Here is a 19,361-nt window from a genome sequence, read left to right on the forward strand (position 1 = left end):
TTATTCTGCTTTCCTTACTGTTTTTAAGTGCTTATATTTGCAATCGCTGTTCACATACCTCACGTTCAAAAAGACATGTCCTAGTTAATGTAACCACACACTTTTTACTTAATTAGAAACCATGCTTTTTATCTTTGTACGGTACAGCTAGGATCCTTATTGTTTAAACTTTTAAAGTTGAATCATCTTATATAAAGATGAGGGTAGTCTGCTCCAGACACTGGCATTAGTTTACACTCTCAAACATCGCTGCCCGTACGTCTGTGTTACCTGCTTGTTGTACGTACTCTTTACCTCTCCGTACACAAATCATCATCCTATACCTCGTTGTACTGTGGGTGTACTACTAGCAATGCTTTCCAAAAAGTGTATTGTTTGTACGCAAAGTAAATGCATTTATCCTCAGTTGTCCATTGCTCAGACTAATCTGAATCTATAATTAATACATTCCACCATTTAAACAACTCCTACAATGAGTTCTTGGTCACGTTATTTTCGTATTCCGTTTAAAACTTTTAAAAATATACGCCTGTTTTAAGTTTCGAACCTGTGGCCTCTTCACTTGCAATTACATGCGCTATCCGTTGGGCCGCAGAACGCCTGGATGGAGCTGTCTCTTTGCCTAGTATTTTATATATAGGATATCTCCACTAAGATTTTCCAAGAACAATTTTATTGTGTTTTTGGTCGTTGTTCATGACTAATAGTCGTCAATCTACTTATACGATACGATCCACTTGCAAAAGTTCAGCAATTCTTTAGTTTTCAGCTAGTTTAATATATTGCAGGGAGCAGGGAAAAGAATGTCCGCCACTGCACATATCGCCGCACTAAATCGGTGGACCATAAACGCATTACCTTTCGGAAAGTTTCCACTCTCAGCATTCACAAAATTCCTTCCTATCATTATTTAAATCTTGTAACTGCGTTTCTGCGTTTTCTATCACTGAATAGCTAAGCTGTTTGCAGAAAAAGTACGTAGAAAGCTAGTAACTCCGGCTAACACACCGATAACAAATGTAAAGCTTCGTCTTACTCCAAGCCTGTGACTTCACCAAAGCTTCAGCCAATAACACAGCGTTTCCGATCACGTAACCAGAGCTTGATACTTAATGATTTTTAAGCTTTGATTACATAAAAGTATCATTTGTGAGAATACTGACCGTAATGCTACTTGAATGTTATAATCACTCAGAATAACAACAATCTTCAGATTTTTAACGCAGGAAAATAGCTTATTGTAAGTACGCAGACGTTAGGCTGATTCATCTGAGGAATCTTCAGAAAAGCTATTTTACAAAACCCTCTTTCGACCGATATTTGAGTATTGCTCTTACGTCTACATCTGTACTCTGTAAACAACTCCGAATCCTACGGCAGAGGGAACCTACCATTGTTCCAGTCAATAGGGGTACTTTCTGTTCCATTGACGTATGGAGCGCGGGAAGAATGATTGTCTAAATGCTCCTGTGCTCCACGTTGCAAGCCAAGACTGATAGAGGGGACACAGAAGATCCAAAGAAGAGCAGCGCATTACGTCACATGTTCGCTTAGTAAGAAGAGTCACGGAGTTATCCAGTCAATTACAGGGGCAGACGTAACAAGAGAGGCGTCATACATCACGAGGTAGTTTACTGTTAAATTTCCGAGTGCGAATGTTCCCAGAACATCAACCAATATATTGCTTCCTCCTGCGTACACTGAGGTAACAAAAGTCACAGGGTATCTCGCAATATCGTGTCGGACCTCCTTTTGTTCGGCGGAGTGCAGCAGCTCGACGTGGCATGGATGTCATCTGCAGAAATATTTAGCCATGCTGCCTCTATAGCCGTCCATAGTTGAAAAAGTGTTGCCGGTGCAGAATGTTATGCACGAATTGACCTCCCAGTTATGTCTCATAAATGTTCAACGGGATTCAAGTCTGGCAATTTGCGTGGCCAAATAATTTACTCGAATTGTTCAGAATGAACTTCAAAGCAATCACGAACAACATTGGCCAGTGACATGGGGCACTATTATGCGTAAAAATTCCGTCGGTGTTTGGGAACATAAAACCCACGTGAATCGCTGCAAATGGTCTCCAAGTAGCAGAACATAACCATTTCAAGTCAATTATCAGTTCAGCTGGACCAGAGGACCCGATCCATTCCATGTAAACATATCCCACACCATTATGGAGCCACCACCAGCTTCGATAGTGCCTTGTCGACAACTTGGGTCTACGTCAGACTCTAATCCTACCATCAGCTCTTACCAACTAAAAATCGGGACGCATCCGACAAGGCCAAGGTTTTTTCAGTCATCTAGGGTCCAACCGCTATGGTCACGAGCTCAATTGAGCAGCTGCAGACGATGTCGTGCTGTTAGCAAACACACTTGCATCTGTCGTCTGCTGCCATAGCCCATTAACCCAAAATTTCGCCGCACTGCCATAATGGATACGTTCGCCGTACGTCCCACATTGATTTCTGTAGTTACTTCACTCAATTTTGCTGGTCTGTTGCCAAATGCTTAATTTTGATTAATCCTTAGGGGAACTAGTCTATTAATCACACTTACCCATTGTACAAATGATAGGTACATTCTATGACATAAAACCTGGCCGCCAGCCAGCCGCTTACGATATCAATGAATTTTAAGTCCGAGTACCTACACCATCTGGCAACACTGTAGGAAGCGTGAGTTCCTGGAAGAAGTGTTGTCTCCTGTTTGAACTGTTTTGCTACTGCATCTGCTCATGGTCTAAACGTAAACGTCATGCAATGCAGTCACCAAGTCTTGGAGTCCACTCCTTCCTTTATCATTTCCTTCAAGAAAAGTACTAAAGCAGTATATTTGCTGAAAAAATTTTAAAGTTCTCAACCTTGGCATGTTTTTGGCAAGCATGCACATCATTACCTCTTGCGCGACTGGTCAATATGTTCTTAAAGGTCATTTTCAAGTGCAGTAGGTGTCGATGTAGTTAATAATTATCCGCCGTTTTATAATCGGATAATTGTACAATACATTGACAACTACTGGCCTTGAAAGTGGCCTGTAAAGCCGAAATTTGTCAGTCGTCCAAGATGTAACAAAGCGAATGTTTGTCAAAAACAGCCGAAGTGGAAAAACTTCAAAATGTTCTTCCTTTATTTTTTAAAACGCATTTCGGTCGTTTGTTGGAAGTATCAATCTGATGGAATTTGAAAGGCAGTTTGTCTCAATTTTTAACCGACCAAAAATAGTAAAACCTTTGAGAAAATTTCCGCGATAGAGCTGGTGGCTGCGTGAAGATCATTACAACACGCGATACTAGAGGGTTTCCTCGCCATACAGCGCCCACCGACCTCCAGCAATAACGCCAGCGTCCACTTGATGCCAGACGGCCTGCCCACGTGATCGAGACACGGTGGATCTTGGTCACGTTTCTGCTCTCGCACTGGTAAGCAGAAAATTGATTGCTAGTGTAGTTCGATGTTCCGCGCAAAATAACTTCGATTAACTCAGTAAACTAAGTGCAGCAACAACACGCATATGACGCTATGAGTGTAATTATCAGGAGTCATTTTCATAATTTAAATTCTACTATGTGCCTTGCAGTTATGTATTCTATTCTGCATATTTCAGTCTTACGAATGTTGTTCATGCGTTATAAAACAGAATCGCAAACGGAAAAAGGTCTGAAGTCTGACATTCTTAATTTTAGGTTAAATAGATGGATGAAGGCAGCGAATACAAGTCGAAACATTTGTGTAGGACGAATGCTATCGGACAAATCACGCCAGAAAAGGATTTTCTTGTTTCATAAAGCATCGTTTTGATAGGAATGATATTCCACGGAGAAGAAGTCCCGATAAATGAAACATATGATAAACTGCGATCATTTAATCGCCGTGCGACATCTGCGTTCAGTACCCAAGGTTTAGAAGTTGGATGTAGGAATTCCTAATTCAAAGTAGTAGTAAAGTAAGGAATGAGAATTATATCATTTTTATTTGAACATGATCAATCTGTTCATGGATCATTCCTAAGCAATACTGCTCCTTGTGACGAGTTATGGTGCCTTTATCTTAACTTCCTAAGAAGATATTAATAGCTATCCCTACCAAAGTACATCTCCTTGAGCAAAGGGGCAGCGTGAATGATAATATTTTGCATCTGTTGGTACACACAGGGTGTTTTACACTACGAACTGCTCTCATGGCGTGCGTTCATCGTAGCAGGCATTTGTTTCCGAGAACAGAGACGCCTTGCGGTCGCAGTGTAAGAAAAACGGTGAACAAAACTAAATCAGGTGTTGCTACTGCACGATAGCGCCCCCCCTCCACTGTACTGATTCCACAATAAAACCGTCTGGGAGCTTGAAAAATCATCTCTTACCCACTTACTCTTCTGATCTTAGATCCTGCCAGGCCTGTATCATTCATAAATCCTCTGTAGGTCATGGATGAGTTATAGCTTACCACGATAACCTTTTCGTGAGAGTCTATTCCAATATTATATGAAATATATGTAAAAATGAGCCTGCTTAAAAAGTCACGAATTACATCTACATTTTCAGCAATACTCCACAAGCTACCTGAAGGTGTGGCGGACGGAACTTTTGGTATCAGTAACGGATTCCACCTTCCCTCTTCCACTCGCGAATGGTGCGCGAGAAAAATTATTGTCGGCAAGGCTCTTGCGTTACCACTAATTTCTCAAATTTTCTCATCGTGGTCATCTCGCAAGATGTATGTGGGAGGAAGTAATATTTGTCCGATTCTTCCGAAAAGGACTCTCTCGAAGTTTCAACAGTAAACATTTCCATGGTGCACAAAGCTTTCCTTGTAGCGTCTCCCACTGGAGTTTGTTGAGCATCTCTGCAACGATCTCGCGCCGACTAAATGATCCCGTGACGCAATGCGCTGCTCTTCGTTCGATCTTCTCTCTCTCTCTTCTATCAATCCTAACTGGTAAGGGTCTCAGACTGATGAACAAAAGTGTTAGTCGAACATGAGCCGAGTAAGACACTTCTTTCGTGCATGAGTTACATTTCCTTAAGATTCTCGCTATGAATTCGTTTGGCTTCAGCTGCACGCACAATATGCCACATTTATTTACATTCAGTGTTAACTGCCAGTACCTGCACCATTCATCAAAGCTCTGTAGGTCATTTGCAAATCGATACTGTCTTCTGGTGTTGCTATTTTCTTACAGATATCCCACATTATCTGCGAACTTAAAGAGCTTCCTACTCTTTCTGCAAGATAATTTACACTAAAGCGCTAAAGAAATTGGTCTAGGCATGCACACTCAAATACAGAGATATGTAAACAGGCAGAATACGGCGCTGCGGTCGGCAACAAACAATGGCAAGTTATCAAGAATTGAGTGAGTGTGAAGTTGGTGTTGTATTCGGCGGACGAGCGATGGGATACACCTCTCCGAGGTAGCGATGAAGTGGAGATGTTCCCGTACCACCATTTCACGAGTGTACCGTGAATATCAGGAATCCGGTAAAACATCAAATCTCCGACATCGCTGCTGCCGGGAAAAGATCCTGCAAGAACGGGACCAACGACGACTGAAGCGAATCGTTCAACGGGATAGAATTGCAATCCTTTCGCAAATTGCTGCAGATTTCAATGCTGGGCCATCAACAAGTGTCAGCGAGTGAACCATTGACTGCATGACACAAAGCTTTACGTCTCGCCTGCGCCCGTCAATATCGACATTGGACTGCTGATGACTGAAAACATGTTGCCTGGTGGGACAAGCCTCGTTTCAAATTGAATCGAGCGGATGGACGTGTATGGGTATGGAAACAACCTCATGAATCCATGGACCTTGCATGTCAGCACGGGACTGTTCAAGTTAGTGGAGGCCCTGTAATGGTGTGGGACGTGTGCAGTTGGAGTGACATGGGACCCACGATACGTTTAGATACGATTCCGACAGATGACACGTAGGTAATCATCCTGTCTGATCAGCTGCATCCATTCAAGTCCATCGTGCATTCCCACGGACTAGGACAATTCCAGCAGGAGAATCCGACACCCCACGCGTACAAAATTGCAACACAGTGGTTCCAGGGACGCTATTCTGAGTTTAAACACTTCCGCTGGTCACCAAACTCCACAGACACGAACATTATTGAACATATCTCGGATGCCTAGCAACGTGTTGCTCAGACCAGATCTCCAGCCCCTCGTACTCTTACAGATTTATGGACAGCCCTGCAGGATTCATGGTGTCAGTTCCCTCCCGCACTACTTGAGACCTTAGTCTAGTCCATGCCACGTCGTCATGCGGCTCTTCTGCGTGCTCGCAAGGGCCTTATACGATATTGGGCTGGTATACCAGATTCTTCGGCTGTTCAGTGTATACCACCATACTGTAGCCTTAGACATTAACTCTCTATTACGCTGTGTCTGTGTTTCTCAAGACACAAATCGCCTTTTACTCTGTAATTAATGTAATTAGACCGTTTTGATACTTACTTTTACAACCCTTAACGTATTTGGATATGCATCCGTATCAGAAACAACTGTTTAAATTCTCTGTTACTAGTAAAGTAAAAACATGGGAAGAAAGTATGATACAGAAGTTTCGATCATAGCGCTAAATGTAAACAAACAGCTTTAGATTGCACTCATGTGATAATTCTGACTCTATCTCTCTCTCTCTCTCTCTCTCTCTCTCTCTCTCTCTATCTATCTATCTATCTATCTATCTATCTATCTATCTATCTCTGCATCCGCTTAAAACAGCAACTTTCCCTAATTACAATTTCAACTGCTCATTAGTGTACTGCAGAGTTCCAAACTATAACGATGTATTTGTACGGAGCTTTTAGTATTATTCTACTCACTGCTTTCGATTTTGTTGTCACTGGAGGGTAAAGGGAGAAATTAAGATATGTATGATGTGTTCGCAACTATATCAACTCTTTTTTGAGTGTGGTCTTTAGTGAAGAGCGAATTGTGAAGAACGTATGTGGCCAGCTGGCTAGTGAGGCAGCCAGTACCTGCTATCGTCGCTGGCGCTGGCGTGCCCCGGCAGCTGAACGTGCACGGCGCTGGAGGAGCTGCTGGACAGGCCGGACAGCGTGCCCGTGTCCGAAGTCGACGTCGACGTCGACTCCGAGCCGGAGGAGGCGGCGCGCCCGTTGTACGCCGCGTACGCCTCATCCTCGCCGGCGCTGCTGCAGTTGCTCGTGCTCGACTCGGGGTCGAAGAACAGCACCTGCAAACAGCACGCCTCAGCTGTCCGTATTGTTCTCCTCTTTAGTACCTGCCACATCACGAGTTACAATGCTTGTCTGCACGACTGACACTGTACATGGGGCGTTCACTAAGTAGTGAAACACTTTTTTTCTCTGAAAGCAGGTTGGTTTTATTCAAGATTCTAATACACCATCTTGTTCCCTACTCGTTTGGACACGTAACCCTACTTTTCAACATAATATCGGTTCAGTGCGATGGCCTTGCCCCACCTTACTTGGACGGCCTGTATGACCGCAGGGTACCACTCTATTACTCGACGTCAGAGCCAACCTCTTGCTCCAACAACAACCTCCCTATCTACACATACAGCTTCCCACAGAGTTCATCCTCCATTGGGTCAGAAGAGATGGAAGTCGGAATGTGCGAAATTAGGGCTGTGGGAGTGTACAAGGAAGAACAGTCCAATGAAGTTTTGTGGACGGTGCCAACAGAGACGTCCAGTTGAGCAGCTAGGTGATTGTGATCCGTCTAACAGCTCGAATGAGTGAGTCCGCACGTTCCAACACTGCAGGAGTCACAGCTGTGTGCGATCGGCTGACAACCGGGGGATCTGACAGGTTCGCGCGACCTTGTTATGATCATGATCATCTACATCTACATCTACATCTACATCTACATCCACACTCCCCAAGCCTCCTGACGGTGTGTCGCGGAGGGTACTCGAGTACCTCTATCGGTTCTCCCTTCTATTTCAGTCTCGTATTGTTCGTGGAAAGAAAGATTGTCAGTATGCCTCTGTGTGGGCTCTAATCTGTCTGATTTTATCCTCATCGTCTCTTCGCGAGATACACGTAGGAGGGAGCAATATACTGCTTGACTCCTCGGTGAAGTTACGTTCTCGAAACTTCAACAAAAACCCGTACCGAGCTACTGAGCGTCTCTCCTGCAGAGTCTTCCACTGAAATTTATCTATCATGTCCGTGACGCTTTCGGGATTGGTAAACGATCCTGTAACGAAGCGCGCTGCTCTCCGTTGAATCTTCTCTATCTCTTATCAACCCTATCTGGTACGGATCCCACACCGGTGAGCAATATTCAAGCACTGGGCGAACAAGTGTACTGTAACATACTTCCTTTGTTTTCGGATTGCATTTCCTTAGGATTCTTCCAACGAATCTCAGTCTGGCATCTGCTTTACCGGTGATTGATTTTATATGGTCATTCCATTTTAAATCACTCCTAATGCCTACTCGCAGATAATTTATGAAATTAACTGCTTCCAGTAGCTGACCTGCTATATTGTAGCTAAATGATAAATGATCTTTCTTTCTATGTATTCGCAGCACATTACACTTGTCTACATTGAGATTCAATTGCCATTCCCTGCACCATGCGTCAATTCGTTGCAGATCCTCCTGCACTTCAGTACAACTTTCCACTGTCACAACCTCTCGATATACTACAGCATCATCCGCAAAAAGCCTCAGTGAACTTCCGATGTTATTCACAAGGTCATTTATGTATATTGTGAATAACAATGGTTCTACGACACTCCCCTGCGGCACACCTGAAATCACTCTTACTTCGGAAGACTTCTCTCCATTGAGAATGACATGCTGCGTTCTGTTATCTAGGAACTCAAAAAGAATGGTTCACACCTGCTTTCACACTGGGCACCTCTGCTTCTGAATGGGGGGTGGGGAGGTGGGTGGGGGGGCGGGAAGCTATAAATGTTTCAAATGGCTGTGAGCACTATGGGACTTAACATCTGAGGTCATCAGTCCCCTAAACTTAGAACTACTTAAACCTAACTAACCTAAGGACATCACACACATCCATACCCGAGGCAGGATTCGAACCTGTGACCGTAGCAGTCGCACGGTTCTGGAATGAAGCGCCTAGAACCGCTCGACCACCATGGCCGGCCGGGCAAGCTACAGCAGCACTGTGACTAGGCGTAAACCGCACTGCCGTAAACGCACCTTAATGAGTACAGAATATGCGTTGAGAATAAATCGAAGGAAGACGAAAGTAAAGAGAAGTAGCAGAAATGAGAACACCGAGAATCTTAATACCAGAATTGGATATCACGAAATAGATGAAGTTAAGGAATTCTGCTACCTAGGCAGCAAAATAACCAATGACGGACGGAGGAAGGAGGACATAAAAAACAGACTAGCACTAGTAAAAAGCACATTCCTAGCCAACAGAAGTCTACTGATGAAACGTAGGCCTTATTTTAGGAAGAAATTCTGAGAATGTGTTTGGAGCACAGCATTGTATGGTAGTGAAACATGAACTGTGGGAAAACAGGAAAAAGAGAAGCGAAGCGTCTGAGATGTGATGCTACAGAAGAGTGTTGGAAATGAGGTGAACTGACAAGGTATGCAATGAGGAGTTTCTGCGCAGACTCGACGAGGAAAGGAATATGTGGAAATCACTGACAACACCTATCCGGGAAAAACTTGCGTGGTGCTACAGAGAGCTGTAGCGGGCAAAAACTGTAGAGGAAGACAGAGATTGGAATACATCCACCAAACAATTGAGGATGTAGGTTACAAGTGTTACTCTGGGGAGAAAAGTGTGGCTCAGGAGAGGAATCGGTGGCGGGCCGCATCAAACCAGTCAGAATACTGATGACTAAAGAAAAGTGGAGGTCGGTTCTAGGCGCTTCAGTCCGGAACCGCGCTGCTAACACCGTCGCAGGTTCGAATCTTGCCTCGGGCATGGATGTGTGTGATGTTCTTAGGTTAGTTAGGTTTAAGTAGTTCTAAGTCTAGGGGACTGATGACCTCAGATGCTAAGTCCCATAGCGTGTGGAGCCATTTGAAAAGTGGACGTAATGTATGCGTGTAGCCTATTGTGTGGTGTGATGTTTGTATTGGATGGTGGTGGTGATGATGTGGTGTGATGATGATAGAAGGAGGGTGAATCCTGGCGTCGCCACGGAGCATCCTCCTCTCGTAGAGCACCACTGTGGCAGCCGAACTTAAGACCCCATCTGATGCACGGTTCAACCATAGGCATTGTCGCCTGCACTTGACTTCGAGACACACCGCGGAGAGGTTTGGAACTGAATTTAGCGGACTGGCGCAGACACTAGTGATCAAGAACCTTAAGTCATCACCACTTGCCCGTCCCAAACTGACAGTGAAAATTTCTTGCACCAATAGGATTCGAACTGGCTTACCTCAGATTCGAGCACCGCTGCACAGGAGTGCGTTAGGGACCTCTGCCACGGAGACGGGTATCCTGTTAGCATCCATTACATTCTCGACTTTCTTCAGAATTATACTGAAATAATACGTCAGTTTCGCGGGCAGAATGTAAGTTCGATTTACTTTTTTTTCTGTCCCTAGCTGAGTTAGCTCTCGTTCCCGTTTCTTTTATGTCTGGACAGTAATGTTAAGTTAAATACGAAGGGCACTCAATAAATAATGCCACATACTTTTTTTTCTCGGCCACTGTCGATTGAAAAAGGCGTTGTGGAACATCGTGAAATTGTCCAACCTTCAGCACTTATAGTTTCATGAAGTTCCGACAGGTGGCGACTCTATGCGTAGCCTGCGAAGTGGCGTCTGTAACGGATGTGCGTTCCAATGAGAAAGCTGTCAGTGAGTTTACTTTGGCGGAAAACGAGAGCATCGCAGATGTTGGTAGGTGCTTGCAGAATGTCTACGGAGACCTCGCAGTGAAGCCAGTGAGAGCCGTTGGGCGAGGAGTCTGTCGTAATAGATGACAGAGGGATAGGAAAACAATTAAAATTCCTCAAAAGAGGAAAGGCCGCTGGACCTGATGGGATACCAGTTCGATTTTACACAGAGTACGCGAAGGAACTTGCCCCTTCTTCCAGCGGTGTACCGTAGGTCTCTAGAAGAGCGTAGCGTTCCAAAGGATTGGAAAAGGTTACAGGTCATCCCCGTTTTCAAGAAGGGACGTCGAACAGATGTGCAGAACTATAGACCTATATCTCTAACGTCGATCAGTTGTAGAATTTTGGAGCACGTGTTGTGTTCTGGAGACTAGAAATCTACTCTGTAGGAATAAGAATGGGTTTCGATCGTGTGAAACCCAGCTCGCGCTATTCGTCCACGAGACCCAGAGGGCGATAGACACGGGTTCCCAGGTAGATGCCGTGTTTCTTGACTTCCGCAAGGCGTTCGATACAGTTCCCCACAGTCGTTTAATGAACAAAGTAAGATCATATGGACTATCGGACCAATTGTGTGATTGGATTGAAAAGTTCCTAGGCTGGAGTGGCCGAGCGGTTCTAGGCGCTACAGTCTGGAACCGCGCGACCGCTACGGTCGCAGGTTCGAATCCTGCCTCGGGCATGGATGTGTGTAATGTTCTTAGGTTAGTTAGGTTTAAGTAGTTATGAGTTCTAGGGGACTGATAACGTCAGATGTTAAGTCCCATAGTACTCAGAGTCCCGTAGTGAAAAGAGCCATTTTTTGTAGATACAGACGCCGGAAGTAGAAGACGAAGAGATAGAGAAAGTGTATGAGGATATTGAAAGGGTAATTCAATGCGTAAAGGAAGATTAAAATGCAATAGTCATAAGGGACAGGAATGTGTTTATAGGTGAAGGAGCAGAAGAAAGGATGACAGGAGAATATGGGCCTGATACTAGTAATCAAAGAGGAGAAAGGCTAATTCAATTCTGCAATAAATTTCAGCTAGTAATAGCGAAGACTCTGTTCAAGAATCATAAGAGGAGGTAGTATGCATGAAAAAGACCAGGAGAACCGAGAAGATTTCAGTTAGATTACATCATGGTCAGACAGGGATTCCGGAATCAGATGCTAGATTGTAAGGAGCAGATATAGACTCAGATCACAATTTAGTGGTGATGAAGAGTTGGCTGAAGTTTAAGAGATTGGTCAGAAAGGATCATTGCCCAAATAAGTTGGGTTGCTATAGTCCTACAATAATAAATAATTAAGTAGACAGTTGAGTTGAAGAGAAACGGACATCTCTAAAATGGCAGGCACAGAAGTTGGAAAGAAAACCATAGGTACAAAGGACGTAAATGCGAAGAAACCAATAGTGACAGAAGAAATACTTCAGTTGATCGATGAAAGAAGGAAGTACAAAAAATATTCACGGAAGTTCAAGAATACAGAAATACAGGCCACTTAGGAACGAAATAACTCGCAAACGCAGAGGAGCTAAGGCGACATGGCTGCATAAAAATATGAAGAAATCGAAAAAGACACGATTGTCGGAAAGACTGACGCAACATATGGAAAAGTCATAACAATCTTCGGTGAGATTAAAGTCAAGTGTGGTAACATTAAGATTGCAATGGGAATTCCACTGTTAAATGCAGAGGAGACAGCAGATAGGTGGAAAGAGTACGTTGAATGCATCTAGCCTCTAAAGGGGGAAGACCTGTCTGATGACATGATAGAAGAAGAAACAGGAGTCTGTATAGAGATGATATGGATCCAGTCGTAGAATCAGAATTTAAAAGAGCTTTGGAGTACTTAAGATCAAAAAAGGGACAAGAAATATATAACATTCCATTAGGATTACTAAAATCATTGGGGGAAGTGGCAACAAAATGAGTTTAGTGTGTAGAATGTATGATTCTGGTGATATACCAGCTGACTTTCGGGGAAAAAAACAACATCCACACAATTCCGAAGACTGCAAGAGATGAAAAGTGCGAGAATTATCGCACAATCAGTTTAACGGTTCATGCATCCAAGTTGCTGACAAGAATAATATACAGAAGAACGGAAAACAAAATTGAGCATCTGTTAGATGACTATCAGTTTGGCTTTAGGAAAGGTAAATGCAACCAATAGGCTGTTCTGACATTGCGGTTGATATTGGAGAAAAGACTAAAGAAAAATCAAGACATGTTCATATGATTTCTCGACTTAGCAAAAGCGTTCGACAATGTCAAATGGTGCAAGGTGTTGGAAATTCTGAGAAAAATAGGGCTAAGCTGTAGAGAAGGGTAGGTAATATACAGTATGAACGAGGGCGAAGAGGGAACAATAGGAGTGGAAGACCAAGGCCGAAATGCTCCTACAAATGGGGTGCAGGACAGGGATGTAGTCTTTCTGCCCTATTGTTTAATCTGTACCTCGAAGTAGCAATGACGGATCTAAAGGAAAGGTTCAAGAGTGGAATTAAAATTCAAGGTGAAATGATATGAAAGGATATCAATGATAGGATTCGCTGATGATGCTATCCTCTGTGAAAATGAAGAATTATTACATGATCTGCTGAATGGAATGAACACTTTAAAGGTGCGTTTACACGCACGCCTAATCGCCATGCTACCGTTTTTGCCCTGCACGGCAGTAGAGGCACCCATGTAGGCTGCATGTCTCTTTCTCAACATGTGCCACACCGCCCGGCCTGTATGTACAGATGTACAGTAATTCTCGTTTTTGGTTTGCTGTCGATTCTGAAGAGAACTACCCAAACACCGAATTGTTCACAGTAACTTACCCTCTGCCCCATCTTCCTATTCATATCCTACTCCCGTTATACCATTTTCTGCTGCTGTTGATATTACCCTATAGTCGTCCACAAATGTACATGTCACAGAACAGTCACATATCCGCAAGGAAAGGGGCCAATATGCTCTGAGTAAGAACAATATTTCCTCTAGGCGGCTGAACTCATTCCGTGGAACATCCGAGCCAACAATGCCATCGGACATTTACATTTTTACTAAATAGAAAATGTATCCTACGGAATTTGTCGCAATATCTCTCAACTGTTTCCTCTTTCAATGCAAAACTAGTGAGACTTGCACATCTGCTACTTTTTAGATAAAGTTTCGCGTTCCGCCCATAGACGGGCCAATCGGGTGCAACCGACCGCCGTGTCATTCTCTGCCAACGGCATCATCGGATGCGATACGGATTGCCATACTGTCAACATACCGCTCTCCCTTCGTTGTGGGATTTTCTGACCTTGGAACCGCTACTAATCCATCGAGTTGTCCCTCCCACCAACGAAAAATCTCTGGCGGTAGCGGGAATCTAGCTCGGGTCCCCCGTATGGCAGTCAGCCGCGGTCATCAATCAGCAACGGAAGCAGACTCAGCTACTTGGTAGTTGGTTCTAATTCAGTTACCGAGCGCCATGGCGTAGTACGTAAGTCACTGGTCCTACAAGAGGACGGACTATAGTTCAAACCCCCACATGACCATCCACATTAAAATTTTCGATCCGTTCCAAAAACCGCTCGAGGCAAATGCTGACCCGGCTGCTTTCTGACCACCATTAGGCAGGGGAGTTCTGTCACGTAGCAAGTTAAAATTCACTAAGGAAAATTTGCAGCCCGGCTTCTCGCATCTCTACGGGTTGACAGGATACATTCTAATGTGTAATGGAATTGTCAGATAATAACGTAGAAGGAGAGTAGGAGTACGAAAAAGGTACAGAGAAATCAGTGCTTAAGTACAATAAGCACATTCAAAGGGATGTAGGATGCAGGAGTTATGCAGAGATGAATTAGGTTTGCACGTTGTAGACCAGCTTGGAGAGCTTTAGTCCACTCTGAAGATCACGAGAACGAGACTATCTTTCATTTCCGGCTCCACGGCTAACCCGCGGCATTAACCAGTTGCATGTTGCCTGTCTGGCGGCATCGACGGGTAACAAAAAATTGATTTTCATTATTTCATATACTTATTGAAAGAATTTAAAAATATAAAATGTCATAATCCACCCATTAAGAGATACAATCTTACACTCAGCGTCTAACATATTGAGTCACATATTACAGGCAGAAACTGTGTATGTCTTGATGCACGCAGGTTACTCAAACTAAATTCGTCCAGTATTTGAGAATGAAGGTGCATAGAGACTGTCAATTAACGTTGCAAATAATTTCAAAGCTTTTCAAAAGTTTTTCTCGGTCACATTCTTCCCCCTCTCCGTCCCCTCCCCCCCTCCAGCCAACAAAATAATGAAAGGAAAAACCCTTTATAGCTTACTATATTTTCGCTACTCATGCAGTAAAACCGCAACATCAGGCATGAAGTGTCAGTCTATTACTTCAATAAGGTGCGGTCAAAAAGTTTCCGTTTGCTGTTGTTGCTGCAGCAGCATATACACTCCTGGAAATGGAAAAAAGAACACATTGACACCGGTGTGTCAGAGCCACCATACTTGCTCCGGACACTGCGAGAGGGCTGTACAAGCAATGATCACACGCACGGCACAGCGGACACACCAGGAACCGCGGTGTTGGCCGTCGAATGGCGCTAGCTGCGCTGCATTTGTGCACCGCCGCCGTCACTGTCAGCCAGTTTGCCGTGGCATACGGAGCTCCATCGCAGTCTTTAACACTGGTAGCATGCCGCGACAGCGTGGACGTGAACCGTATGTGCAGTTGACGGACTTTGAGCGAGGGCGTATAGTGGGCGTGCGGGAGGCCGGGTGGACGTACCGCCGAATTGCTCAACACGTGGGGCGTGAGGTCTCCACAGTACATCGATGTTGTCGCCAGTGGTCGGCGGAAGGTGCACGTGCCCGTCGACCTTGGACCGGACCGCAGCGACGCACGGATGCACGCCAAGACTGTAGGATCCTACGCAGTGCCGTAGGGGACCGCACCGCCACTTCCCAGCAAATTAGGGACACTGTTGCTCCTGGGGTATCGGCGAGGACCATTCGCAACCGTCTCCATGAAGCTGGGCTACGGTCCCGCACACCGTTAGGCCGTCTTCCGCTCACGCCCCAACATCGTGCAGCCCGCCTCCAGTGGTGTCGCGACAGGTGTGAATGGAGGGACGAATGGAGACGTGTCGTCTTCAGCGATGAGAGTCGCTTCTGCCTTGGTGCCAATGATGGTCGTATGCGTGTTTGGCGCCGTGCAGGTGAGCGCCACAATCGGGACTGCATACGACCGAGGCACACAGGGCCAACACCCGGCATCATGGTGTGGGGAGCGATCTCCTACACTGGCCGTACACCACTGGTGATCGTCGAGGGGACACTGAATAGTGCACGGTGCATCCAAACCGTCATCGAACCCATCGTTCTACCATTCCTAGACCGGCAAGGGAACTTGCTGTTCCAACAGGACAATGCACGTCCGCGTGTATCCCGTGCCACCCAACGTGCTCTAGAAGGTGTATGTCAACTACCCTGGCCAGCAAGATCTCCGGATCTGTCCCCCATTGAGCATGTTTGGGACTGGATGAAGCGTCGTCTCACGCGGTCTGCACGTCCAGCACGAACGCTGGTCCAACTGAGGCGCCAGGTGGAAATGGCATGGCAAGCCGTTCCACAGGACTACATCCAGCATCTCTACGATCGTCTCCATGGGAGAATAGCAGCCTGCATTGCTGCGAAAGGTGGATATACACTGTACTAGTGCCGACATTGTGCATGCTCTGTTGCCTGTGTCTATGTGCCTGTGGTTCTGTCAGTGTGATCATGTGATGTATCTGACCCCAGGAATGTGTCAATAAAGTTTCCCCTTCCTGGGACAATGAATTCACGGTGTTCTTATTTCAATTTTCAGGAGTGTATATGCAACGTTGCGAGACTCCAATGAGGGTAGATAAGCACTACATGTAGACAAGGGACTGGTGTGGTATTCGTCTCCGCCTTGCGTGCGGTAAATGCGGAAAACGTAAACTATGGCGACGCTATCACCAAGTGCGTCCAAGATGAACCATTATGTTGGTTGCTGAAGGACAAACACCGGCAGACGTTCATCGGAGAATGAAGAATGTGTATAGGCATCATGTCTGTCGAAAACCAAGAAGTACAAGAGCCAGCCATCTGGTGGGAAGGTGATGCTCACTCAGTTGTTTGATAGGAACCTTGGGTCTGCATCACGGCAAAGCTGGAGGAATTACGGCGTGAAACTAGGCGAAACGTCTAGGGAAATTGCGACAAAGGGTACCTCTGCTTCATGATAATACACGTTCCCATGTCGGAACTGTCGCAACGCAGAAGTAGCACCAAATCAAGCGGGAGACATTCGAGCACCCGTTCTGATGTCTCTCCCTGCGATTATCACGCCTTCGGTCCCTTAAAAAGCCCTTGAAGGGTCGACGATTTCTGTCGGACGAAGATGTCGTAGCAGGCAGTTACGGAATTCTTAACAAAGCAGGACACGGCGTTTTACCAAACACGTATCTTCAAGCTGGTGCACAGGTGGGATGGCTGCCTCAATGCTCACTGCGATTTTGACTGATTGGCGTACCGGTCTCTGAACAGAAACTCTCATCGCCCCTTGTATATAACTAACTCCACGCGCAAAGTATGAGGCGCTACCGAAAAGTTCCCGGAATATGTAAACAAATAAAATTACTCTTTACTTGGATGTTATTCGCCACCATCTACTTCAAAGTCGTCCGCTTTTCCTTGGTCTCGAAGTTCCCTGAAATGCATTTTTTATGAGGTAGTTTAGTACCATTTGCGTTTATGCTTGAACCTTCTCAACTGTATGAAAGTTCGACCTTTTAATTTGAGTTTCAATTTGGGGAACAGGATGAGGTCACTCGGTGTCAGGTCGGGTGAATACGGCGGATGAGGAACAATTGTCATTTTGTTTTTTCCGCCACAAACTGAGTATCAACGCAGTGTATGACGTCACATTGTCATGGAGGAGGAATCAATCGCCTGTGCGCCATTTTTCCTGTCGTTTCCTTCTCAAGTTCTCCCACAAATGGCTCAGGACATCACAGTAGACACTGCGCTGACGAAATGACAAAGAGAGACGAACTCCTTACGGACAATTATTCTCAAGCGAAGAAACAGATTGGCACGGATTTCACATTTCTCTTCATTTGTCGGGCTTTCGTGGACGGCGTGACAATTGAGTCTTCCATGCAACGACTGCTGCTTGGCTTCGGGATCGTAACCATAAAGCCAGCTTTCATCACCAGTAATAGCCTTCGAAATAAAGTCTGGTTCACTTTCAAACATTTCTTTAAGCTCTCTGCAGCCTCGCACTCGATTCTGTTTCTGCTCTTCGCTGAGAATTCGCAGCACAATCTTTGCGGCAATCCAGTTCGTCGGAAAAAATCCTCTGACCCGTCTCGTAAGACAGTCCCACGATACGGCACATATCCAGGATGGGATGCCTACGATCTTGCAGCACCGTATTGCGAACAGCAGCGACACAGCCGTCCTGAATGCCAGGCTTCAAGGGAATCTTATACCATTCATACTGCAAAACTGTAGCAAGTTCAGGTAACAATGAATGAGATGGACAGCGAGAAGTGGCCGCGCGGTTCTGGCGCTGCAGTCTGGAACCGCGAGACCGCTACGGTCGCAGGTTCGAATCCTGCCTCGGGCATGGATGTGTGTGATGTCCTTAGGTTAGTTAGGTTTAACTAGTTCTAAGTTCTAGGGGACTAATGACCTCAGCAGTTGAGTCCCATAGTGCTCAGAGCCATTTGAACCATTTTTTTAGATGGATAGCGATCACGACCCCTCTCTATAAAGTAGCCCACTAAGGCTCAATAATGTTGAGGGCTGGTGGCTGTGGTGGCCAGCTGACATGGGACAAATCATCCTCATGCTCACAAACATTGTTTCAGGGGATGTAACCAATTAGCCAAAATGGACACAATCTTTGGCAGCAATGCAGAGTATGTCATTCCATATTCCAAACCTTTATAACTAATACTATCCAGGTCCAATCCCAGAATACTGATCCCAAGAGGCGGTTTGCCGGTAGCCAATTTGGCCAGCCAGTCAGCGAGGTCATTCCTCAGGATCCCAACATGTCCTGGGGTCCTCCAAAGACCACCATGCATCCACATTGTTTGAAAGGAAAAAGGAAATCCTGGGTAGTCAGGAGCAAGAGCTGGCGGCCGTAACGCTGCTCAAGGAGTAGCTACAGATGACGAAGGACTCACTGGTGCAGGAATGAATATGCTCAAGAGCACAGGGGATGCCACCAACTGTGCGGTGGAAACAGTGCAGCCATTTCGTTACATTCAGCATATATCTAAGCAAAGCCAGTGTGACTTGCAACCACAAAGCCATCAACATAGACTTCTTCAGAACCCTGAAACGTGCCGAGAATGGAGAAAGCAGTGGAGGGCCTCAGCCAGAGCAGAGTCTTCTGGACCTTGTTATAGATCAAGATAGAGGTGTGAACAGTGGCCAATCATGGAGGTATGTGAGCGAACCCAGAAAAGAGATGGCAGAGAGAAAAGCTGGAGTTCTTGAAAAA

The 19,361-nt window shown here is 45.3% G+C and overlaps 1 protein-coding gene across 3 annotated transcripts in view; it reads right to left on the minus strand.

Moving 5' to 3' along the window:
* LOC126175539 (glycogen-binding subunit 76A) overlaps positions 1-19,361 on the minus strand; it is a 469,828-nt gene that overhangs the window by 25,831 nt on the left and 424,636 nt on the right. For all 3 annotated transcript variants that reach the window (XM_049922373.1, XM_049922374.1, XM_049922372.1), the window contains exon 3: positions 6,989-7,206. In XM_049922373.1, coding sequence (XP_049778330.1) covers positions 6,989-7,206 — 218 coding nt within the window. The remainder of the gene's footprint in view (positions 1-6,988; positions 7,207-19,361) is intronic.

This window comes from Schistocerca cancellata, chromosome 3 (assembly GCF_023864275.1).
Source record: "Schistocerca cancellata isolate TAMUIC-IGC-003103 chromosome 3, iqSchCanc2.1, whole genome shotgun sequence".
Lineage (NCBI taxonomy): Eukaryota > Metazoa > Arthropoda > Insecta > Orthoptera > Acrididae > Schistocerca > Schistocerca cancellata.